General features: G+C 37.6%; 3 protein-coding genes across 3 annotated transcripts; 2 read left to right on the forward strand and 1 right to left on the reverse strand.

The window, feature by feature from the left end:
* The first annotated feature begins 3,256 nt into the window (after nucleotides 1-3,256).
* LOC137736814 (putative calcium-transporting ATPase 13, plasma membrane-type) lies at nucleotides 3,257-6,895 on the forward strand. The gene has a single exon (XM_068476089.1). It carries the CDS (start codon nucleotides 3,428-3,430, stop codon nucleotides 6,323-6,325), a length of 2,898 nt encoding a protein of 965 aa, XP_068332190.1. The 5' UTR covers nucleotides 3,257-3,427; the 3' UTR covers nucleotides 6,326-6,895.
* A 268-nt stretch (nucleotides 6,896-7,163) lies between these two features.
* Nucleotides 7,164-7,882, forward strand: LOC137736816 (uncharacterized). Its single transcript, XM_068476091.1, has 3 exons — nucleotides 7,164-7,537; nucleotides 7,603-7,687; nucleotides 7,772-7,882. The coding sequence occupies exons 1-3, from the start codon at nucleotides 7,239-7,241 to the stop codon at nucleotides 7,880-7,882; spliced, it is 495 nt and encodes a 164-aa protein (XP_068332192.1). The 5' UTR covers nucleotides 7,164-7,238.
* On the reverse strand, nucleotides 7,880-11,051 carry LOC137736815 (ATP sulfurylase 1, chloroplastic-like). The gene is made up of 5 exons (XM_068476090.1): nucleotides 10,179-11,051; nucleotides 8,978-9,383; nucleotides 8,584-8,844; nucleotides 8,417-8,503; nucleotides 7,880-8,274 (listed from the first exon to the last, which is right to left on the reverse strand). Exons 1-5 carry the CDS (start codon nucleotides 10,682-10,684, stop codon nucleotides 8,137-8,139), a joined length of 1,398 nt encoding a protein of 465 aa, XP_068332191.1. The 5' UTR covers nucleotides 10,685-11,051; the 3' UTR covers nucleotides 7,880-8,136.
* Nucleotides 11,052-25,829: the final 14,778 nt, after the last annotated feature.

Consider the following 25,829-nt stretch of genomic DNA (forward strand, 5'->3'; position numbering starts at 1 on the left):
CTTCTGCGGAGAGGTTCGAGTTCTTTACCGAACTGATTTCATGTCAATTCTATCTTATATCTCTAATGGTTTTGTTTAGTTCTTATTATCCCTTCACTGTATTCAAAGATCAATTGTTGTTTATTAGTGTTTGTGCAAATTGGACGGAACTGATGTTTCTATGTTTCTTCTTAGATTCAACTGATATCATGGTAATTCTGCACCTGACCTCTATTGCGTATCTTAATTTATAATCCTTTCACTTACTCATAGCCAATTGTTGGAGCCTAGTACTAAATCAGGTGAATTACAAATGTAAGATCCTCGAATTTCATCTTTTGTGGTTTCAGCAAAGATAATGAATCTTCATAAAGCATCTAATTTTTTGCAGCATAATTCAACTTCTCAGTTCAGTTCTCAGGTGTAGGTTATCCTCATGTTCCAGTTCCATGAGGACTACAGGTGTTTATTTTGGTGTGTCTTTCTTCAGTTCTAAGTCCTTCGCTGAAATGTAATGTAAAAAACTGGTATGTGCTACTTCTCAGTTTTCTATTTATATGTTTTTGGAATTTTCGGGTGATGGAAATCAACCTGAGTTCATGTTAAAACGATATCATAATTTTCTTTATGGTAAGAACTCAGAACTTAGAACCTTTTTTTCCTTTATCTTTTCCCTTTTTGAAGTTAAGGAATTGAATTACTTTTCTATACCTTTTTTGTGATCATTCACTGATAATTTGTTAATTGTTTTAATATATATGACGTTGGATTTCTACTTTCTAAGATCCATTCTCATCTTCAGAGATTGCTTGATTTCATATTGTCAAATAGTTTATGAATTTCCATATTAAGTGCGTCAATATATTCTTGCCGTAATTTAATTAAATGTGATATAAGTTGAGGTGTATATACCTTTGAAACACAATTTTTCACACAATTTCTAATCCCGTAGCAACGCAGGCAAAACTTTGTAGTTATTTCTATTTTCACCCTCACAAACTCTCTCTCTCTCTCTCTCTCTCTCTCTCTCTCTCTCTATATATATATATATATATATATATTAACAAACAATATCATTTGCACTAAGGGAGTGGGGGTGGGCAAAGCCACACAATAGACTATTAATAATGTGGTTTAGATTCGTCTTTGGTGATAATCGAACTCAAGACCTTTCATTTGTAAGTGAAGAGAACTACTATTAAACTGTAATACTAAGTGGCAACTCTAATACTTTTTTTAGAACAAAAAATTTTTTGATTCTCGTGTAGTTCGAATTGTGCCTTTCAAAGACCAATAGATAGGAAGGCAAATATAAAGCTGATGATTGTATGCAACATGTACAACTACACAAAGCTTTTTACAGACAATAATCAGAGTTGGTGATTGTATGCAAAATCTCTAAGCACTAAATGGACCAAGCGAAACTTCCAATAACTCGTAGAAATCTAATGAAGGGAAGAAGAACACGACATGGCGGAGGTTGGAAAAGCAAGGTTCATTCTCCATAGATGTTGGACAAGGGATTGGGGATTTGGCGTTTGGTGTGTAGGGGAGTGGTGTGTTAAAGTTTAAGGGTACTTTAGAAACAAAGCTGATAAAAATGCTTGCACTCTGCTACGGTTTTTGAAACCGAAATTCACAATTTAACACATCCATTTCTAAATTATTCAGAAATCAATTAAAGCAATTGAATTTACATGGTGAAATAAGTATTTTAGTTGAGTGGGCACCAATCACCATCCCTATAGATACTGTCAATATTAGCGCCAAGTTCTAGCAATTTCTTAGCAACTTCCAATGTATTTATTTCTTTTTATGACACATTATGAAAAAGAAAACAGCTAACACAACATATTTTAAGAGGCGCGAGCGCCCGTAATTAAGAAAGCTTCTTATATTCTCTTGAGCGTGTGTAGAGAGGTTAGTGAAAAATAAAAACATATGCAATGTGTAATAGGAAAAATAAGCCAAAATCAATGTTTGAGCAAGGGTAAAAATAGGATGTGTTCTAGAACAGTTTCAAGGACAAAAGTGTAAAAAAGAAAAAGTATGCAAGTCAAACGTGACATGTGTGATAAAAAAAAAAAGGCTTTTCATGTGTACGGTGATGTTAGTAAAAAGAAATAATGTATGCAAAATTAGAAAATTTAATACCTTGCTATATATTTGGTTTAACCTTTTAACAAAAATATGCAAATACAAATGCATACTACATGTGTGACGAAGAAAGTTTTTGTAAGCCGTGCATAATGCGTGATTCGAAAAAGTATTTAGGGGCAAGTAGCTCCCGTAATAATAAAAACGTCGAATTATGTCTGTCATCTAATTCATGATGTATGACGAGATTTTTCTGCATTTTATATCTATAATCACATTGTAGGTGATTGCAATGGGACTAATGTGACTTCCCTCAGTTGGTTTGGGTGGCAAGTAGCCCCTATAATAATAAAAATACTGAATTGTGTCTACCATCTAATTCGTGACGCATGACGAGATTCTTCTACATTCTATATCTATAATGACATTGTAGGTGCTCGCGATGGGACGGTTGCAACTTCTCTTAGTTGGTTTGGGTGGCAAGTAGCCCCTGTAATAATAAAAAGTTGAATTGTGTCTGCCATCTAATTCGTGACGCATAGCGATATTCTTCTACATTTTATATCTATAATGACATTGTAGGTGCTTGCGATGGGACGGATGCGACTTCCTTCCGTTGGTTTGGGTGTCATAGCCCCTTGCATCTGTGTTAGCATGTGCATGAAGACTAATAGAATATAAATTTACTTCTCTAACGACACTTACGCTAAAAATAAAGCACTAGCAGAATGTAAACTTATTTATCTCTAATTGACACTGTTTTTTGAACAATCTCTAATTAACTCTTACGCTAAGAATAAAAAATAAAATAAAGTACTAGTGCCTAGTGGAATATAAACTCAATTATCTCCAACTGATACTTAAACTAAAAATAAAAAATAAAATAAAAAGGAAGCACAACAACCGGTGGGGAGTCTGACTCAGAAGACAAAATTTTCAAGCTTTGATTAGCTTGAGCCTACCCCCGATGACGAATGTAAAATTTATATTTAACCACTTGGAGCAAAAAGAAACTTCCACTAACTTGTAAAAAGCTAATGAAAGAAACAAGAAAGCACTTGGCACGGTTGGAAAAGCAAGGTTGATTCTACGTGGATGTTGGACAAGGCAGGTGGGGTGTGTCGGGGTATGACTTGTTGGTTGTGCACCAATTACCAACCCTACAGATAATGTCAGAAATAGCGCCAACGCCGCTAAAGTTCAAGCAATTTCTCAGCAACTTCCAATGGATATTTTTCCTTTTCTTCTGTTCTGATGAAGAAATCAGGTGGTTCTATGATTCTGAGACTCTACATAATACTCTCGATAGCTGATTCTGTCACAACCATTCAAACTCTGCCTTTAGCTTCCAATGGAACTTTGTCACCTCGACAATGGCTTCAAAATTGATAACAAATGCCTGACTCAACTCATGAAGGAGAAAAACCTACTCCTTCTTCAAGAGCTCGAAGGCATTGATGGCGTTCTCTCGGCTCTCCAAACCAACATTGAGCGTGGCATCGACGATGATGGTGACAATATTGCTCGCCGGCTTGAAGCATTCGGTTCAAACACGTACAAGAAGCCGCCTTCAAAAAGCCTCTTCCATTTTATGTGGCAAGCTTCTAAGGATCTTACCATTGTCATCCTCTTAGGCTGCGCTGCGCTCTCACTTGGATTCGGCATAAAGCAACATGGACTAAAAGAAGGATGGTATGACGGAGGAAGCATCTTTGTCGCGGTTTTTCTTATCGTGGTTGTATCCGCCTTTAGTGACTACAGGCAGAGCAAGCAGTTCCGGAAGTTGTCCAAAGCAAGTGAGGACATTCCAATTGATGTTGTGAGAGGCGGTAGGCGGCGACAGATTTCGAACCTTGATATTGTTGTTGGAGATGTTGTGTTCTTGAAGATTGGAGATCAAGTTCCTGCTGATGGATTGTTCTTGCGTGGACATTCGTTGCGCGTGGACGAATCAAGCATGACGGGGGAGAGTGAGCATGTGGAAGTTAATGGCAGCCTGAATCCGTTCTTGTTTTCAGGAACCAAGGTGGTCGATGGATATGGTGAATTGCTTGTTGCTTCAGTTGGCATGAACTCGACGTGGGGCGAAATGATGAGCTTGATCAGCCGTGACACTAGTGATCAGCAGACACCATTACAAGCGCGACTAAGTAAACTAACCCCGCTGATGGCGAAGATTGGCTTGGGTGTTGCATTCCTAGTTTTCGTGGTCTTGGTAGCGCGCTACTTCACAGGCAACACGAAGAACAAAAGTGAATTTGGTAAGTTTGAGGGCAACAAGACAAAGATTGATGATGTGGTGAATGCTGCGGTGGACATGGTAGCAGTTGCAGTTATTATTGTTGTGATTGCAATTCCTGAAGGCTTCCCGTTGGCTGTCACTCTGACTCTCGCTTATTCGATGAAGAAGATGATGGCGGACCAAGCATTGGTAAGGAGGCTCTCTGCTTGCGAAACTATGGGATGTGCCACCGTAATTTGTACAGACAAGACGGGCACACTGACGCTCAACGAGATGAAGGTTACAAAGTTTTGGCTTGGACAGGAATCTGTGGAAGATGATGCTGGTTATTCATCAATTTCTGATTGCCTTCTCGATTTAATTCGAGAAGGAGTAGCGTTTAACACAACTGGTAGTGTTTATAGGCCTAGTTCAGGATCGGGACTTGAGTTTTCGGGCAGTCCTACTGAAAAAGCCATTCTTTCATGGGCTACTCTAAAGCTGCACATGGACATGGAGAAATTGAAGAAGCAATGTGTCATTCAACATGTTGAAGTCTTCAATTCGCACAAGAAACGAAGTGGGGTTTTGATGAGAAGGAAGGATGACAATACTACCCATGTACATTGGAAAGGAGCTGCAGAAATGATACTAGAAATATGCTCGAGTTACTACGATGCGTCTGGTGTCACAAAAGATCTGAATGATGATGAAAGGTTGAAGTTTGAGGAAATTATTCAAGGCATGGCAGCAAGCAGTCTTCGATGCATTGCTTTTGCACACAAACAAATTCAGAATAAGCACATTAATGACGAAAAGTATGAAAAGCTCGAAGAAAGCAGCTTGATCCTCTTAGGATTGGTAGGTCTAAAGGATCCATGTCGGCCAGGAGTGAGGGAAGCAGTAGAAGCTTGCCAATTAGCTGGGGTGCAGGTGAAAATGATCACCGGTGACAATGTTTTCACCGCTAAAGCAATAGCTAGTGAGTGTGGGATACTCCAGCCTCACCAGGAAGCCAAGGAAGCAGTGGTAGAAGGTATAGAATTTCGCAACTTCACGCCTGAGCAAAGAATGCAGAAAGTTGATGGAATTCATGTGATGGCGAGGTCTTCGCCATTTGATAAGCTTCTTATGGTGAAGTGCTTGAAACAGAAAGGCAATGTAGTAGCTGTGACAGGTGATGGCACGAATGATGCACCCGCACTCAAAGAAGCGGACATAGGACTCTCGATGGGGATTCAGGGAACGGAAGTGGCCAAGGAGAGCTCAGACATTGTCATTTTAGATGACAATTTTGCAACTTTGGTGACTGTTTTAAGATGGGGAAGAGGAGTTTATGCCAACATCCAAAAGTTTGTTCAATTCCAGCTCACAATAAATGTTGCAACTCTTGTGGTCAACTTTGTGGCAGCTGCCTCGGCTGGCGAAGTACCTTTAACAGCGGTCCAACTACTGTGGGTGAATCTGATTATGGACACAATGGCGGCTCTGGCTCTCGCCACCGATAAGCCCACCAAAGAGCTCATGGAAAAGCCACCCGTGGGTCAGACAGATCCCGTGATCACCAACATCATGTGGAGAAACCTTCTACCCCAAGCTTTGTTCCAGATAGTTGTGCTCTTGGTCTTGCAGTTCAAAGGCAGATCAATATTTGGTGTTAGTGACAAGGTAAACAACACATTGATCTTCAATGTATTTGTGTTTTGCCAAGTGTTTAATGAGCTTAATTCAAGGGATATGGAAAGGATTAATATCTTCAAAGGGAGTCAGGGGAACAGGCTGTTTTGGGGCATCCTCGTTGTAACAATTGCAGTTCAGGTGGTTATGGTGGAACTTCTGAACAAGTTTGCAGACACAGAGAGGTTAAGTTGGGGACAATGGGGTGCATGCATTGGGATTGCAGCCATATCTTGGCCAATTAGTTGGGTTTTCAAGTTCATACCAGTACCTGCTAAGCCAATATTCAGCTATCTAAAGAGGGATAGCAAACGTGAGTTAGAGCAGTTGGCCGAGGCAAAGTCCCCATAGCATTGCACCGAAGTTCAAATCCCCCACCCCTTAAATTAGAGTAATATAGAATTTAGTGTGTAATATTATGAGCAATTAAATAAAATTGTGACGGGGCACAGTTGAAGGCCAACGAGTATGGGTAGTTTTGGATGGATGGGGCACAATTAAATAATCTCATTGTAGATTTGGGAATGGAAATCAACAGGGAAACAGTTTGGAAAAATGCAATACCGAGCTGCATTTGGTCCATTTTTGAATGTTTTGAATGTTTTGAAATTGAAAATTCAGGAAGAACATCGAGACATTATAAAAGGAACACCATTTTGGGGTCTTTTCAAAGCTTATGATGGAGGGTTGGTAAGCGATGATATGTGTAGGAAGACTTATGTAGATATAATTAGAATAATTAATTGTTTCATTGCCGAGACATCTGAATTCAAATTTGGTGATAGGTGTGAAATGTTAACAGGGTTTGAAGTTGAGGAGTTGCTTGGATTACCAAACTTTGGTCAGGATATAAATCTTAATGAACGTTGTTTAAAGTCTGACGAAGGTTTCATTAAAAGAAATTTTAAAACAGTTGACAGAGTTACTAGGCAAAATATTGGATCTGCTATGATTACAATAGTAACGGGGAAAACACAACAGAATCGTGAGGATTTTGTATGCCTAATGTGTATTACATTATTATTTTGTAATAGTGGTAGTACCATCTCTTGGAACATAACTTCCCGTTGTCAAGATGTTCGAACAATGGCGGGCTACAATTGGGCAAAAGCAACATCGGATTGTTTGCAAAAACAACTGGTCCTCTTGTTGCAGATGCATACAATCAGTATGACGATCTGTCGTCGGACCTTACGCAACTATTAGAATGCATAGAAAAGGAAATGGGTGAAAACAAACATGCCTCATCCCCTGAGATCGCTACATGGATTGTAAGGTTGAAAGGGAAACAAAGGAAACCGAAACGCTTGACTGGAGGGAACCCAAAAAGGCGAAGCTTAATGAGATAGTACCTAGTGTTGTGAATCCCGCCGAAAATGATGAGATTGTAGACACTACTAAAGGGAAGGCTCAGATAGGATCAGAAGCTATTGGTCGTCACACAGTCAAAGGGAAACAAAGAATTGGTATAACACTCGACCCTTCATGCATGTCAGTGTGGATGTACTTGTCAAATGAAGAACAAGATAGGATGCATCAATATTTTCTTTGCGCTGATTCTGGGTGAGTTTAAACGTCATTATAAATGTCTTATATATGATAATAATATTTTTTTACAAGGATGACAGGGTTCCCTTCTGGAAAGGATCATACTCGGCTGTATATAAGGATGATTTGAGGGACCTGTTAACGGGGTCTGCTATAACGTGTAATGTAAGTTGGATTAGTTAGTTTAATTAATATTAATTGCACGTATTTGATTCAGTTGTTTTCTTTAATATTTATAATCTTTTGTAGGTCATTGATACTTTCGGGGAAATTTTGCTAGCTGAGTTGGGAAAGGAAGGAAGAATGAAAACCATTTCGCACATTATGACAGCTTATAGCTGGAAGAAAACCACAGTATGATACAATGCGATGCGGGCATGCACAAATACAGCGATGCAAGATGCAATTACGGGGCGTTAATTACAGTTGAGGCGAGTATCGTATCTCTGCACCAAAACCTCACATGGTTTTATTAGAAACTGGTGAATCTTAGGAAATCTTGATCACACAAAGGAGACTAATTAGTGATCAAGTAATCTTGATCGCACAGAAGAGACTAAATTAGCTACCTCCCAAACAAACAGTGAAAGTACAATATGATGCATCAGCTCCATCTATGCTGGAACTGCTTCTGGGACTTTATCATTATCCGCAGGAACCAAACTATCATAGTAGTCGACAAGCACCCTCCAGCCATTAGGGCACATGAATCCTTCGGGAGGGTTCTCTTTGTTCCTTGCAAGTGTTCGCATCTGTCATAGTAATTTGAAGCTTGTTTTAGATAAAACAAACTTATACACTTAAACGCAATGTGTGTTTCTTTAAATACTACTTTGAATGGTTGATTATAACAGTAAAGAAACTTGTTGGATATAACATTAAAAGGACATGTACCTTTGTGCCGGATATGAAAAGGAAGTCTTGAGGCCTTGAGGGATCAAAAAATGCCATTTTACCTTGAGTTTTATCATAAGCAGCAACCTGCAAGGGAATAACTTAACGATGACGAAAGATATCATAGAAGAAGGACAAGAAGTATCACAACCAATTAATTTATTTACCTTGAAGGGAAGGATGTTAAGTCTCTCAAGTCCAGGTGCCATACTTAATACTTTCTTGCCATGATCGGCATCATACAGGTCTCTATTCTCTGTTGGATGACCCATCCCTGCAGGGTCCCGACCAACAATGTAAAAGTTAGCGCCTGCATTAATCCTAGCCTTTGCGTGCCACTGCACCTCAGTTGGGCCAGCATAGTGCATGGGAGAGGGGAATATGGAAACCACAGTCGTCTCAGGATCAAGAACACCATCCTCAAGAACCTGAGGGAACATTAGATGATATCAAACAGAATCAGTACTTGGCTAAGGACAAGCAGTTCTATACAATACGTATCGGTTCCAGTATCACTGCACGCAATTTAGTTAGGGCTTTCAACAAACAACAAGTTTCAACCTTCTCATGTTGTTTCATTCGCCAACTAAGTGGGACGTCATCTGCCTTTGTATAGCCTCCCAATGGATGAAGCAAGAGAATGGGGTTCTTGTATCCCATCTCAAGAAGTCGACGACGGGTATCGGTCATCAGTAAAGCATGTCCATTATGAACAGGATTCCGCAGCTGAAACGCAAATACAGCGTCAGCATTGCGCTTTGTAAATTCTTCACGGAGTTGTGTAGGAGACAATCGGAAGCGATCAAGGCCATCATTGTACTTTATAGGGTCTAGAACCTCTAGGTCACCTCCAATCAGCCAGTTTCCAGCATTGGTTATGGCTTGATCAACATAAGGCAAACCAGGGGCAGTTGTTCCCCATGTGCGAGCAATCCGTTCTTCTTTAAGGTGCTTATAGATCTCAATACTGAAATGATCAAATAAATAAAATAGCGAGGTATTAGAAACCATCGTAAGTCGTGGGATAAGGTGTACAACTTTCATACAGTAACTACAATTTGAAACCAAAATGAGCAGAACATGTTCGCATACTCAGGTTTTATCGTCAGACACATAAACGAGAAAGTAGAGTACTACACTTCCCAACTTTCCCCCCTACCACCATAGCATTATCACACTGTTCTACGACATGGTATGCATCACATGATGACATAGATATACATATACAATCAGTAATAGGCCAGAAATATACGACATGCAAACTACGTCATTGCAAGGAAATCGCAACAATGTTGTACAACCCAATGTTATAATGCCACGATGGTGGGGATAAAAGTTGCAATGAAAACTTAGGTAACGTGTCAACAGACATTTCAAGGAAAGAGGAGTATAAAAATGGAACGGCAATAAGATCAAACAGGGAAAACAGTAACAAATGAGACCGAGTAAACACCACAAATTATTAGTTTAACCCTCTAATTAAAACAGAATATGAATATGAATAAAAAATATAGGACAGAAATGTAGTTTCACATAGTCAAATTTTACTCTTTTTTTTTTTTTTTTTTCATTCAAAAGTTAACCTCTATATAATCTTAATATATCTCTAATTAAAAAAATATTAAAAAAATTATTTTCACTTCCATGTTCTCAAAACAAAAATAAAAAATTTTCGCACATATTTTGTTTGTGCTTATATGCTAGTAAAATATATATAAAAAAACACAAGCTCCGAAAAGAAAATAGAAGAAGAGCATCTTACTCTTTCAAAATAGCGATCAGATTATCATCCGAGTCGAGGAGCGCGACACGGGTCGACTCGCCGATACGGCGTTTCTGCGCGTCGTCGATGGCCAGGACTATCGGTACCGACATATTCACGACCGACCCGTCATCGAGTCGGAGCGAATTGAAATGAAGTGTTTGGAGGAACTCGGATTCTCTCATGAATCCGCGGAGAGGGCTCGACCAGCCTTCGCTGATCACGTGAACCCATTGGAGGTCGATCCTTGAAAGATTGATCCTGGGCAGCGCCGCCGCCTCTTTCTTCGTCTCGCCTTTCTTCGACTCCTCGACGAAGAGCTCCGCCAGCTTCCCGCCGTCCGGCTCGATCAAGCCGTTTGAAATTCGGAGCCTTTGGCGGGTCCTGGGCTTGGACCCGAGATGGGTTGAGAGCTTGAGGACAGGGGCGAAATGGGCAGATGACGGCTTGGGGAAAGAGTGAGAGGGGTAGGGGGTGTTGACGAAAAGGGTGGCCATGGACGCCATTGAAGGAGGTGACCAAGGTCCAAAGGCCTCTGTTTTTAATTTCTGGCTCTCTGGGTGGTTCAGAGGAGCAGAATTTGGTTAGGAGTTTATAATTAAGTTGATAATGATGGAGGATTATTTGGTGGGATTAAAAAAATGAAAGAATCAAAAGTGTAATTTGACAGGTAGGGACAAAGGGGAAGTCTTATCAACGGGATATCAAATTCAGGATGGTGCGATTTGAGTGGGAAAGCATGATTTGGGGCTTAATTTTCTAGGGAGTGCAGGTACAAATCTTGGTGTTCAGCAGAGGATGAACCTGGACCTCTTTTTTCATTTGGGAGTATTTTGTTGATTCCTTTTTAATTTTTCCGTCGTTATTGCTATGCAGTTTTGGACTCGTATGGAAACTGCCGGTGGCGTGAGGTGCTTTAATAATACTGACAAGTGGACCGTACATTGCCCCATGAGAGGCAACTATTAAATAATATTTTTATTACTAATTTTTGTTATTAAGGGAATTAAATAATATGACCGTATCTGACAATTCTCTTCTGAGCAAGAAAAGAGTCGAATTACTCAATCTCCGTGGGATAACCAATCTTAATTGTAGGGTATTGCTACAAATCCATTTTACTTTTTGCACACTCGTTTAATTTTTTATCGTTAGATCAAATAAATTAAATAAATTTATTAATAAAAATTTAATAAGAGCACGTGAGTGGAAAAATGAATGTTATTATGAAATGACAAATAGTCTATAGAAAATCTTACTTTAAAATAATCTCATTAACATTTCTCTTTTTCTTAACAAAAACTCAATGATTAGACTCTAACTACGAAAATTTATTAATTAAGTTTGATTTCACCCAATGTGTATCTTCGGATGCCTAAAATGCCTCTAATGACATTTTGACATTGGATTGTAACTTGAAAAATGTTAAAAATATTCTCTTTAAATATGACTCTCCACTACTTCATAATTTCTCTTGTATCTTTTATCTTCATTTATTATACAACGTATTTCATCATTAAATGTATGCATGGTACATAACTGATGCAGTTTGAATAAATATAAAGTCAATGTCATGATTCAAAGGCATATTAATGACATGATATTAGGGTTTTGTTGTCCACCCATTTTATTCAATTTTTTATTTCTTACACCATCTTCAAAGAGAGGTTAAATTTTAAACAAAATTAAAATTTGGCAGCTTAAGTATCATTTTGACATTTTAAAATTTTTTTCTCTCCATCTAATATGTCAAATTTTAAACATAAAATAATATTTAATATTTATTTTCTTTACATTGGTAATGAAAGAAAATGAATTAAAAAGTATAAAAATATTTAAACATTGCATTGGTAACAATGTATTAAAAGGCGGGGGCGTAACCTAGGCGTCCAATGGATAACCCAGCCTAGGCGCGATGACACACCTTGATCCAAAAATTGGGGCGTGCTGGCCATCACGTGAGGGTGATGTAGCCAATTGCGTAATGTGGAAGTAGAAGAGTGAAAATACGAGGAAAATAAAGTCGACGAGATAATTTACAATAAAAAGATCATTGAGTACTAGTAACAAACATAGAAGGAAAAATGCAAAGTAGAAGTTCAAGTATCCTAGGTGCAGTCCAGAATAAACAAACACTACACAAGCGTTAACCAGAAAGTCCTACATGGAGGGTGCTCTGTCAGAAATGCCTCGATGCCTTTTTCGTCACCCATATCCTCGCTACCTAAAACCTGGAGGGGTGCAAAACAGAAAACATGAATGGGCAAAAACAAAGCTTTTCAAAATCATTTCATTCTCAAAAGTTATAACCCCTCTCTGTAAAACCTGTATACTTTCCAGAAAATACTATACGTACTCGTATATCAAATCATGCTAAAATGATAAAGCTCAAATATGTCATGCCAGAATATGCCGCGTCAGAATATCCAAACAAATAGTATAAGCATCAAGCAGGTGAGATAAAACAAATCATAATGTGCCAGTAATATCAGTACGTCAGCCAGAGTCACCTAAAGTGACCTGTACGGCTGAAACTATAGCTTCTCAACCACTATCCTGCACACGAGTTGGAATCACCTAAAGTGGCATGTACGACAGGCTGGTGTATCTAAATACGCTCAGTGCTACGATCACGTGAAGGCTATGCGATGTATTGCAAGTCACCTACGAGTCGGAACCACCTATAGTGGTCTGTACGATAGGCTGGCGCCTGCCTTGGATCCAAGGTGAGCGTACGGTACGGGAGGTGAACGATCACGTGAAGGCTAGGCCCTACTCAGGCAGAGCACAATCACCGAGATACAGGAATACAAGCTATAACTCAATCACATCAACACCACATCTATCACTAACAACATACTCACCTGACTTACCTGAGCGTTCGCAGCACCAAAGCATAACCAACATAATCACAATAATAATATCGACAATATTCGACATGGCATTTCAATTATAAAACCATTAATTCGTAATTTTTGGAAAGATACCAATCAATATATATATACTGAAAACAAAAGCTCACTCACTGATACGTAGAAGGGTCGTAAGCCCTAAGCCTCGCGTGGCTGCGCTAGTCCTCCGGATAGTCCTCATTTATATGCGAAACAACTATATAAACGTCAAATTAATGCACATAACCAACCTTAGGTAATAACTTCTCATACATTGTTCAAATTGGGTGTTTGAATATACCAACGTGCTCTACTCAACCTCACGAACATCCCCATATTTTTAAAATAATTTTCCGGCCTTCCACGCACCGGCCAAGGCATGGCCAGATGCCCCAATCACGCGCGAGCACGTGCCTGGCAAGCGCGTGGAACCTTAACGCCGTTAGGGAATATTCCGTTAAAACCCTAACAAAAGTTAACGGCCGTTACCTGACGCCGTTAAAATATTCCGTTAACTCTAACGGAATATTAGCCTCCTTCTTTGGTGAGCCTCGCCGGTTGCCGCCGTCCGCCACCGTCAGCGTCGTCGTCTGCAACTCGAAATTTCACCGGTTTCTGGAAAAACTTCAAACCTTAATATCTTTTTCATTTCTCAACCAAATTCCATGAAATTTGTACCAAAATGAAGCTTACAACGAGTAGAAAAAAACCTTCCCACTTTTGAAACTTAAAACCTGCGGAATCTCGCTGGAGAAACCTCGATAATCCGGCTAAACCTGCAACTCGATGAACTCGAGCTTCCCGACGTCCAAAACACTTCAAACTTACTCCCCAAGCTTTGTGAAGACGTCCTAAAGCTTCCTAGAACCTTAAAAACTTCTAAAAACCTCACGATCACGTGTGCATGAACAATGCACCAAATCGGGGTTCTATGGTTCACGGGTTTTCGAAGGTTTCACATCGATTTAATGGTATGGATGAGCTCCTGAGCTCACAAAGAACATAAAAGTAATCTCCTCGGCGTCGATCCTTGAAAGATGAAGGTAGTTTGAAGAGTGACCATACCACTTGTATGGATAACGGATGAAATCCGAAAGAAGGAGAGAGAAAGAGAGTCATGGGAAAGAAGAAGATGGGTGTGTGTGAGTGTGTGGTCCAAATGGCAGCCCAACAACCAAAAATGATTCGGGATGGGCTGTCACACGCGAACCGTGAGGCGTGAGGCGAAGCCTCACGTAACGTAAAATTTTAATATTATATATATATACGTATATTTATAACAATATAATACTTTGTAAAAAAATTATATAATTATAACTAAATCAAAGATAATATCATCTTCCTTATTACTAAGTCTAGTTGTACTTGGAAACGATGTCATGTAGGCTTAAAATGTTGGAATTATTTATTTTATTGTAAGCAATTATAGATAACTTCAAGGAAAATAAGGATGAGTGGTCACAATTATAGGAAATTTTCAAGCAAAATAAAGGTTGAATGTTGCAATTATAAGTTGACATACCCCGACCCAGAATGTCCACCTGGACACCCAAATTGCAATATGTTGGCCGACACTTGGGAGATGACGAAGCCATAAAGTGTAGTGATGTGGAAAATATGAATAAATTAAAACCTAAAATGACTAATTTAGAGTGCGCATGTGAGAAGGATTGAACCCATATCACATAAGTGATGTCAGAGCATAGATAAATTGCAGTAAAAGAAGAGTAAGGAAATTTATACCGAAAGAGAAGTCTCCTACATAACAGCTTTTACCAACAATTCTTGTTATCACGAAACCTTTGCCACTAAGATCCTAGAGGGGCAAAAAACAAGGGTGTGGGCCTGAAAATAAAGTTTTGTAAAACCTTTTCGAAAAGTGTAACCCCTAGTTGTAAAACAAGTATATGGTTTCCCAAAAATATTATAATAATAGTATGTAATAGGTACCCTACATCACAAGTGAGCTAAATGATGTAGGCACAACAACAAAGTATCTCAATATCAAATCTCAATTTGTTATTATAAGAAATCAATGCTCATTAATTTATGTAGGCACATTAGTCCACTGCATAGATATTCAAACAATGGAACAGGCTGGGTGTTGGTTTTACATTCTAGTACTACATCACGTGAGCTGCGCAGTCGCATCACATATGAGTCCAAAACATCACACAAAAGGACAGGCTGGCACCTAACTCTGGATCCAAAGCGAATGTAAATAATGCATGTGAACTACACGTGAAGCTAGTCCTTGGCCTAAGACAGTACAAATAATTAAGAGACACCATGCAAACACGTAATAATAAGCAGATAAAATGCAACGATGTCATACCAAAAGTTTATGCTCACAAATAATATTAAAAACATAAAGTGTACGAAAAGTCTATTTGTAAAACTAAACATGGCATCTCACATCATAATATATAAAAGCAGTTGTCAGGAAAGTCACATATACATATATATATATATATATACACGTAAGAACAAAAGACCCACTCATAGGTACTTGCGATGTCACAACCATTCAAGCTAGGAAAGCCGGAGTCTCTGATGGTAATAGCCTCTAAGCATAATATTGGGACCCATTAGTAAAACTCAACTTAAATGATTAAATTTGGAAAAATATACGGCGGATGTGGAATCAGCGTGTCAAAATACGCTAAGAAGGGTTCCAGGCGAATTTTGTAAAAAGTCAACGAAAAAATCAACGGTCAACCCTAAAAGTCAACCGAGACGTCTCAATGGTCAACTATGTTAAAACTTCAAAATTTTCATAAATGGATGTCAAAAATGGACTCGAAACGTCGAAATTAGCCTATGAGGGTTTCCGAGAAAATTTTTAAAAAGTCAACTAATAGTCAATAGTTAACTTTAACGAAATATTTCCTCCTCAAAAGGAATATTTTGTTAAAGTTAACTGGGAGTTATCAGAATATTATAAGGGGAATATTCCCTCCAATTACAGAAATCAGCCTGGGCTAGAACAAATGGCCAAAGGTTTAGGCCCCTTTCTTTTTCTTTTTTTTTTTCTTTTTTTTTTTTTTTTGGTGGAGAAATGACCTAGGTCGGTTTCGTGGATCCGGGTTAGGGTTAAAGGGTCATAGGTTTTGGGCCGATTCATGGATCAGGTTTTGGGGTTTTTTTTTGGGGGGGGGGTTAACTCGTTGGGCTCTTGAGTCGGCGGAACCCAATGAAGGAGAAAGCCGTAAATTAGGAAATTTAGCCAAGAAACTTCCCTGGCTCCATTTAGCTTCAAATCTCAACTAAAACTAGCAACCCAATATATCAAATTGAAGCCCAAGGAACAAGGAATCGAAATATACCGTTGGATTCCTCGACTGTGGCCGGAAAAGGGCTCGAAAGTCACCGAAAATTCTGGAAAATCTTCCCCACAGTAGTTATGTACCAAAACCCTCATAAAAACCCTTAAAAAAGCTAGAAACATATACTAAAACATGATCCAAGAATTTTTAGGTTGTTTTCATTGCTCACCCTTGTCGGAAGTTTGCGAACTCATTAGAAAACATGGCGGCGTTCCCCGTTACGTTTCTGTGCAATGTGCACAGAGTCCAAAGAGTGAAAAATCTAAAGGAGATAATGGAGTGAGTTGTTTTGTGGTTGAAACTCCTCGAAACGACGATGGTAGTGGCTCGTTGTTTGCCACTTCACTATCTCGTGTTGAATATTTCAAGAATATATTCATATATTTGTTGGCTGAAAAGTTGGGTGTTTACCCAACCGTTGCTTCTCTTCAAGTGAAGCATTGCAGCATATGACATACTATATTTTATATATATGTTATATGTGTGTGTGTGTGTGTGTGTGTGTGTGTGTGTAATATATATTGGTGCTGCATTGTGCAGCATGTGTGTAAGAAAATGATGGTACCAAAAGGTTGGATTTAATTCAACCTTGTATCTTTTGGTTGAACTACAACTTTTGGTTGAAAAACATGATGTTTACTCAAATTGTATGAATAGAATTAAAAGATATAAATAATCAATATTTATTTTCTAAAAATTCTATATAGAAGACATGTCTTTTGGGTCAACACTATTACGAAGGGTTGTATATCTTCAACTAAAATGAAGGGACTCGATGAACGGGTGTTTTAATGCCTATAAATACCTACTGTGGCATAATGTTTCACATACAATTTTCAGAAATTTGTTTCTACATTCCTTGCTTTCTTTTCTCTCCATCACATTCATACAATTTCTTTCTAGTTATTTCTAAGGGAATACAATTCGGTTTTGCTAACCGAATATTCCATACTTTGTTGTATTATGGAAGTGACTTGTCAAGAACCCTTTAGCAAACTCATTTGAGTGGGGGCAAATAACACTTTAAGGAAACGATTCAAGTTGTACCTCAAAGTCATCATTCGAATTATTCTTTATATTTCTACATTTTACTCTAACAATCTTAAAGTGTTATTATCGTCATGGAGAACAAATCTGATAACATGGCTTTGAAGATTATTAATCAAGATGTCTACAAGCTAGACAAATTTGATGGATCAAAATTCACCCAATGGAAGGACAAGATGCGTTTCATGCGCACTGTTCTAAATGTCATATACGTGTTAGAACTGAAATTGGAGCCTATTCGTGAACCAATTGACAATGACTCAGACAAAATAGTTGCTGATCGAACGAAGCGTGAAGAAAATGAATTGGTATGTCAATGACACATCTTGGGCACATTATCTGATTGCTTATGTGACATGTACGCACACATTCAATCTCCAAAGAAAATTTGGCAAGCACTTGAACACAAGTACACAACAGAGAAAAGAGGTACCGATAAATTTTTAATGTTCAAATATTATAAATTCACAATGTTCAATAACAAACTCATCCTAGACCAAGTTCATGAATTATTGGTCTTGGTCTCAAAGCTTCGTGAACTTAAAATAGTTATTCCGGATCCTATGATAGTTTGGGCCATTATGGCAAAATTACCCAAAACATGGAATAACTATAGAAATAAACTTGTACACATGGTGGAAGATATTAGTTTGGAGGATTTGCAAAAGGGTATTCAAATTGAAGAGGAAACTCGAAATCGTGATACGAATTTTGCAAATCAAGATTCCTCTAAAGTTCACATTGTTGCAAGAAACAAATATAAAAAGAACTTTAAAGTCAAAATTGACAAAGGGAAGTTTAAGAAGATCAATTCCAACAACAATCAAAAGAATGCAAATGGTGTCTGCTACCATTGTGGAAAGAAATGTCATTACATTCGTGATTGTAAATACAGAAAAGCAAGTGAGGAATATGGCAATAAGACCAATAGCGCAAATATTGGAAAACTCTGGAATTGATAACATTGTTGCAATGGTATCAATGATGCATATTGGCATGATTACTGAACTAAATATGGCAATGACAATAAAATCCTCCGATTAGTGGCTTGACTCAGGGGCTACTATACATGTGTGCAATGACAAGGCACAATTCAAGACATATGAAGCATCAATGGACAATCAAGATGTTTTAATGGGGAATCATAATTTCGCCAAAGTTCTAGAAAAATGAACCATTGAACTTTAGTTTACTTCTGGGAAGAAATTGGCATTGCTTAACGTACTGTATGTTCCAAAAATTAGAAAGAATCTTGTGTCTGTAAATTTATTATGTAAGAAAAGTATAAAGACTATTCTACAGTCTAACAAGTTAATAATGTCAAAAAAGGGGATGTTTGTTGGGAAGGGGTATTCTTGTGATGGGATGTTCAAACTAAGTATTAATAATAAAGTGAATTCTTCTGCTTATATTATTGAATCTTCCTCTCATTTATGACATTTACGTTTAGCACATATAAATTTTAGATCTTTAAAATACATGCACACACTTGGTTTAATTGCTTGCAATGATGATTATAATGATAAATGTGAAACATGTATTCAAGCGAAAATGACTAAGAAACATTTTCGAATTGTCGAAAGAAATACAAATTTATTAGACTTAATACATTCTGACATATGTGAATTCAATGGTATTTTAAAAAGAGGAGGAAAAAGATATTTTATCACATTTATATATGATTGTTCCAAGTTCACTTCTGTTTATTTATTGTCTAATAAAGATGAAGCTTTTGAGTGTTTTAAATGCTATAAAGCTAAAGTTGAAAACCAAAAAGGAAGGAAAATTAAATGCCTTCATAGTGATATAGGTGGTGAATATTTTTCACATGAATTTGATATTTTTTGTGAAGAGCATGGTGTTATACATCAAAGAATTGCACCCTATACACCACAACAAAATGGTTCGCCAGAAGAAGAAAAATAGGACACTCACTGAAATGATTAATTCTATGATGATTAATGCTAATACTCCAAAATATTTATGGGGTGAAGCATTGTTTACCGCATGCCATATACACAATAGAATTACATCTAGGAAGACACATGTGTCACCATATGAAATTTGGAAAGAAAGAAAACCAAATTTGTCATATTGGAGACTATGGGGTTGTGTAGCTTTTTATAAGGCACCCGATCCTAAGAGATTCAAGTTGGGTCCAAAAGGAATTAAAAGCATATTTGTACGATATGCAGAAAATTCAAAGGCACATAGGTTGCTTAATTTAGACTCAAATACAATAGTTGAGTCTAGAGATGTCGAATTTATAGAAAATAAATTCTATAACGACTATTCAATGTTTGGAAAAGAGAATGATCAAACACTTTTACCTAATCCGGCTAGTAGTCATTCTCAAGGTGAGAAAAGAAAACAGTCTGAAATTGTTAATGAACCAAGGAAAAGCCAAAGAGTAAGAAAATAAAAGACTCTGGACTCTGATTTTATTTCATCTCAATTTATTGTATTTTAGTCGAAGGAAATAGAAAAAAGGTTCTTAAAAAAATACCCATATAGTTGAATGTTGAGGATGATCCTAAAATTCTAAGTGAAGCTATGACTTCAAGAGATGCAGCTTTTTGGAAAGAGGCTACAGATGATGAATTTGAATCATTAATATCTAATCAAACATAGGTTTTAGTAGACTTGCCTCAAGGATCAAAAGCAATAGGTTGTAAGTGGGTATTTAGAAGAAAATACAATACAGACGGGTCTATTCAGACATTTAAAGCCAGGTTGGTTGCCAAAGGTTTTAAGCAGAAAAAAAGAATAGACTATTTTGATACATATGCACCAGTAGCTAGGCTCACATCAATTAGAATATTGTTTGCATTGGCATCTTTATATAATTTGCATGTGCATCAAATGGATGTGAAAACAACATTTTTAAATGGTGATTTGGATGAAGAAGTCTACATGGAACAACCATAAGGGTTTGTTCTCCATGGGAATGAAAAGAAGGTTTGTAAATTAGTAAAGTCGTTATATGGATTGAAGCAAGCACCAAAACAATGGCATGAAAAGTTTGATTTTGTCATTTTATCATATAGATTTAGACATAACAGTGTTGACAAATGCATATACTCTAAATTCACAAATGATTATGGTGTTGTTATATGTTTATATGTCGACGACTTGCTAATTTTTGGTACAAACATGAAAGGTGTATCTGAAACAAAAGTACTATCTTGGGAATTAAAGTAAAGAAGCATAGTAGGGGTTACGCTTTGTGTCAGTCACATTATTTAGAAAATTTGCTTCTTACGTTTAAGTATCTACAAATAAAAGAAGCAAATACCCCTTATGAGCCTAGTGAAACTTTGCTTAATAATTCTGGTAGGTCTGTTGCACAGCTTGAGTATGCTAGTGTAATCGGAAGTTTAATGTATGCCATGCATTGTACCAGGCCAGATATTGCATTTGCAATAAGAAAACTTTCTAGATACACTAGTCATTCAGGTACTGCTCATTGGAAAGCAATAAATAGAATTTTTGGCTATCTTAAAAGAACTATAAACCTGAGTTTAACTTACTATGAGTTTCCAACAGTACTTGAAAGATATTCAGATGCAAGTTGGATCACAAGTGCTAATGATAATAAGTCTACATCAGGGTGGATTTTTACAATTACTGGAGGAGCAATTTCTTGGGCTTCAAAGAAGCAAACATGTATCGCACATTCAACTATGGAATTTGAATTTATAGCATTAGCTACAGCAGGTAAAGAAGTGGAATGGATTAGAAATTTGTGTAGAGCATACAATAAGGTATACAATGGAAAGTCTAGACATATTAGCTTGAGACATGAATATGTCAAGCAATTAATAACTGATGGAGTTATTACTATTATTTATGTTAAACCAAGTAATAACTTGACGAATCCGTTAATGAAAGCACTTTCAAGAGCTTTGGTAGTTAGTACATATAGTGGAATGGGGCTAAAAACCTTTACTGAAATTTAGCCACCAATAATGGTAACCCAACTTTATCTAGAACATCACTAGTTTAAAAGTTTAATGGCTAATAACAAGTTATTGATAAGTGGTTGTGAAAGCATTGAAAATTAATATATAGCTCATTCCAGGATCATCAATGCAAGACTGCTATGTTTAGTGACACACCCCGACCTCGGAAAGTCTACTTAGACTCCGAAATATAGTTGTGCTGGCCGACAACTGGAAGGTGACGAAGCCATAAAGTGTAGTGTAGTGGAAAAAGAATGTAAATAAACTTAAACTTAAAAGTGCCTAAACAAAAGAGTGCGCGGGTAAGCGGGATTGCACCTATTTTACACGTGATGTTAGAGTATAAGAACAATACAGTAATTAGGGTGAGGGTTACACCACTAAAGATAACCATCTACTAAGATTTGTTAGAATCCTCGTTTACATGTAAACACAGCTACTAAATCTGGAGGGGCAAAAAACAAAGTTTAGTGGGTCAGCAAAACAACGTTTTGTAAAAATCTTTATTTTTGAATATACTAAACTCTCGCCGTAAAACAAGTATAGTTTCCTTAAAACATATTACGTAAGTATGTAAACAATAATACAACAACATTATAACCAAAAATATTCCACGTCATGATATATCAATGCCACAGTAATAAAATCATGTGATAATCAAGTATAGCTAAGTGTTCATCCATCTAAGCTGACACATGAGTTCGAACATATAATTTCTAACATGAACAAGATTGGGTGTAATCAATACGCTCTAGTACTACGATCACGTGAAGACTGGTATAGAAGCACGTCATATACAAGTTGGATTACCTAATGCATTATGCCCAACAGGACTGGCACCTAACTTGGATCCAAGGCGAGCGAAGGGTGCGATGTGAACATACACGTGAAGGACTGGCCCTGGCCCTGGGGCGAGTACTAACACCGGTGCAACAAGATGAGCATGTACAGATATGCATGAATATCATGATAGTAATATCCCAACCATATAGTAGCATTTATCACAATTCATATCACAATAACGAATACTTGGAAAATATAAGCGTAAAAGTGAAGTAACTACTCAATTAGGAAAATTATCAACATGTATAGGTATAAAATAAACTGCCCACTTACCTCGAGTTTGCACTACAACTCCCTAGCACGAATATCAAGGCGTCACGAACGATCGTCGCCTAGAACAATTATCAAATCACGTCTCAGAATTCTTATCGATAGAACACACAACTCACGTAAAACACATCCCTAAAGATGTTCTAGAATGATTTGAAACTCATTGACCAAAAGTCAACCGTCGATCAAAGGTCGACGGTAGGGTCCACAACACTACATAACTCGATCCGAAAGATCCATACCTCGGATTTCCGATCCGTAACTTCCAAAGATCCACATTATGCCTCTAGAACAACATTCTAAAGTTTCGAAGCAATCCAACGGTCAGAAAATCGATTCATGCAAGGACTCTGTGACAGCCAACTAGGTGGTCAACAACGAAATTATAATAAAACATCATAATTTCACTAAACGAATGTCAAATATAGAATTGGAGCATCCAAATTAGCCTAAGATGGTTTGGTGGGGTCTTGGCCCACGCATTGCTGCACGCAGTGGCTGGCCGCCACGGTTCGTCGGAAAAATTCCATTATTTCTAAAAATTCACAAAATTCACAGAAATGAAGATCTCAAAGAGAAGAATAATTTTCATACCTGCCACGAAGTCCAAAAGTGGACGGAAGATGATCAATTTTGCCCACAAAACCGGCAGGTGCCTAAAGCTTCTCAGCATCGATTCGTCGTCTACGATGGTTCAACGGGGACAAGGTTGGTTGGGATTTGCCGAAATTTTGAAAAGAGTGGCCGGAGCATTGTTGATTTTCGTTGACTTTCGTGGCCTCAAACCGCTATATATCGTGGTTAATCAAGGTGGTTCTAGGGTGGGTTTTGTAGAGGGGAATGAGAGCTTCAAGATGGTCGTGGTGGCGTAAAAAAACTCCATCGGAGTTGGCCGGAATTGGCCTTGGAAAATGGGAGGTCAAACTGGGTTGCACGGGTTGAAAGGCTGACGGGAATGGATGGGAGAAATCCCTCTTTTTCCTGATTGGCTGCTGCCCATTCCCTCTCTTCTAATTGGTTCTTTGTCCCTTTAATTTAATTGGTCCACAATTCCCTTATTTGAAGGCTGATTGGGCCTCATCCCTAATTTAATTAAAACTAAACTTTGAATAACCAAATTCAAATGTCCATAACTATACCGTTATAATCCGGACTCACAAATGGCTTTCGCCTTTGCGTTCATAGTGACGAGTACTACGAGGATACGCTAAAAGAATAAGTCCTACGTTCCTCTAGACGATGGTCAACGGAAGTCAAAGTCCTTACCTCTAGGGCATTTTCGTAAATTCATGCTTCTACCCCCTTAAGAAAATTTCGTCCCCGAAATTTAAAATCATTCATTACAAAAAACTCAAAGATAAGGGAGAATAAAATATATGTACTAACGAAGAAATCAAGTCAGAGTAGTTGTACAAAAAGGAAAAATGCTGCTCCGTCGCAATTCAAAGTGCATTATTCCTTTTTCATGCCTCCAACTCATACTTTCCTTCTTCTTCAGTACAACACTATAATATAATAGTTTTCTCAAAATCAAAGAGTCAAAAATATTTATATGTACTAAAGTCATGTCGAAAAATACATATAAATAGCAACATAAGGTTAGAGTAGTTGTACTGATACTTAAAATTGAAAATAACATTTTCAATTGTCACATCCCGACCCGGGCTTTACCACATCCTAGGCTCGACTCCACCGTAACACGATATTGTCCGATTTGGGCCCCGACCACGCCCTCACAGTTTTATTTCTAGGAATTCACACGAGAACTTCCTAGCGGGTCACCCATCATGGGATTGCTCTTGCCCAAACTCGCTTAACTTTGGAGTTCCGATGGAACCCTAAGCCAGTTAGCTGATAGAATTAAAAGCACACCACAAAGTAACACACAAATGTCCTATTGGTTTTCCTTATTAACACTAAGATTTGTCAATTATAGCATATGAAAATAAGGGTCTTTCCCGCAGAAGATTGTTTTATCCAACTATTTAAAATATCACAAAAAACTGGCTTGCTGTCCCTACTGACCAGCCACCGAAAAATAATTATTAGACCAACTTACACTTATCTAAAGTCAATGAAATTTTATATGAAGACACTAGACACAAGGAGCTACACTCACACAAATATTTGGGATTTTTGGAGTTGATTTGCTTTTTAAATTAAATCGAACAAAAACAGAACAGAAACAAATTTTAGTAGTTCACAAATTAAGAAAAACGAGTTTAGGGAATTGCTATACACCACCATATAATCATACAAACATGTTATGTTTCATTCAAATTCCTTTTATTTCCGGATGAAGATGCTCAAGTTGGCTCAATGTTAGAACTCAACCTATTACTCTTTCTTATGTAGTATGTTAAGATTCAACTTAACTTAGTCCCTAGCATGCAATCTAGAATGGCGTGTTCATAGATTTAACAAGTAGAAATCATTAAGAAGGAAAAGAGTTTGAATCATCACAAAGCATCGTAAGTACTAAAGTTGTCTTACTTATCCTAGAAATTGATTCACATGGTAATAGCAATTAACAAGTACTACTCTAGAACATATGTAGGTCCTCATTCGACAAGGGCAGGCACACACATATTCATAGCATTAGAATCCTAGATATGCTTACTAAGTATGCATCTATAGAAAACACATAAATAATTCATCAATGAGACAAGTAGTGAACCAATTTTCATCCATCATAAAAGTAATTCAAACGAAATGTCATAACAAACTTGCAATCATATTCGGGGCTTCAAAACAGCCCCTAAAAATTAGTTACATATAATCCTTAAATAAAACCAAAAGAAAGACATGAGTTTGAGAAGATAAAACCGAAAGAATAGAATGCCAAGATTTTGTCCTTCCTTTCCTTCCTTCCCCACCGCTACTGCCTTCTCTTTTTTTTTCCTTCCTTTCTTTTTTTTCTTTTTTTTCTATTTTTTTTTTCCCTTTTTCTTCCACCTTTGCCGCTACAACCTGCAGCCTTTTTGTTCTTACTTGCTGCCCCAGTTTCTTCTCCATAACTCACCCCACTAACAACTATTTAGTGATGACAATAAGTGAGAGGAAATGGTAAAACAATTGTAACTCTTTAGGTAGCCTTTATGCCCATTACTCCCACTTAATTTTCCATTTCCTCTGATATTTGAATAGGTGTCAACTAGCTTGTTCTTGGCTGCATCAGTTTTGGCTGCTAGATTTATTGGATTTATTGCTTTCAATGCTTTCTTGTTGGTTACAAACTGCTCAGCTTCTTAGGAACCTTTTAGTGTTAAAACGGCCATAACTTCATCTAGAAACATGATATTAACAATCCAT

This window comes from Pyrus communis, chromosome 6, assembly GCF_963583255.1.
Source record: "Pyrus communis chromosome 6, drPyrComm1.1, whole genome shotgun sequence".
NCBI classification, from domain to species: Eukaryota; Viridiplantae; Streptophyta; class Magnoliopsida; order Rosales; family Rosaceae; genus Pyrus; species Pyrus communis.

Excerpts from the sequence above, each read along its gene's own strand:
- LOC137736816 (XM_068476091.1), top strand. The coding sequence starts at position 7,239 with ATGGATTGTAAGGTTGAAAGGGAAACAAAGGAAACCGAAACGCTTGAC. Across the intron at positions 7,538-7,602 it reads TTTCTTTGCGCTGATTCTGG|GGTTCCCTTCTGGAAAGGAT; the intron begins GTGAGTTTAAAC and ends CAAGGATGACAG. Across the intron at positions 7,688-7,771 it reads GGTCTGCTATAACGTGTAAT|GTCATTGATACTTTCGGGGA; the intron begins GTAAGTTGGATT and ends AATCTTTTGTAG.
- LOC137736815 (XM_068476090.1), bottom strand. The coding sequence starts at position 10,684 with ATGGCGTCCATGGCCACCCTTTTCGTCAACACCCCCTACCCCTCTCAC. Across the intron at positions 8,504-8,583 it reads TTAACATCCTTCCCTTCAAG|GTTGCTGCTTATGATAAAAC; the intron begins GTAAATAAATTA and ends ATTCCCTTGCAG. Across the intron at positions 8,275-8,416 it reads TTTTCATATCCGGCACAAAG|ATGCGAACACTTGCAAGGAA; the intron begins GTACATGTCCTT and ends TTACTATGACAG.
- LOC137736814 (XM_068476089.1), top strand. The coding sequence starts at position 3,428 with ATGGAACTTTGTCACCTCGACAATGGCTTCAAAATTGATAACAAATGC.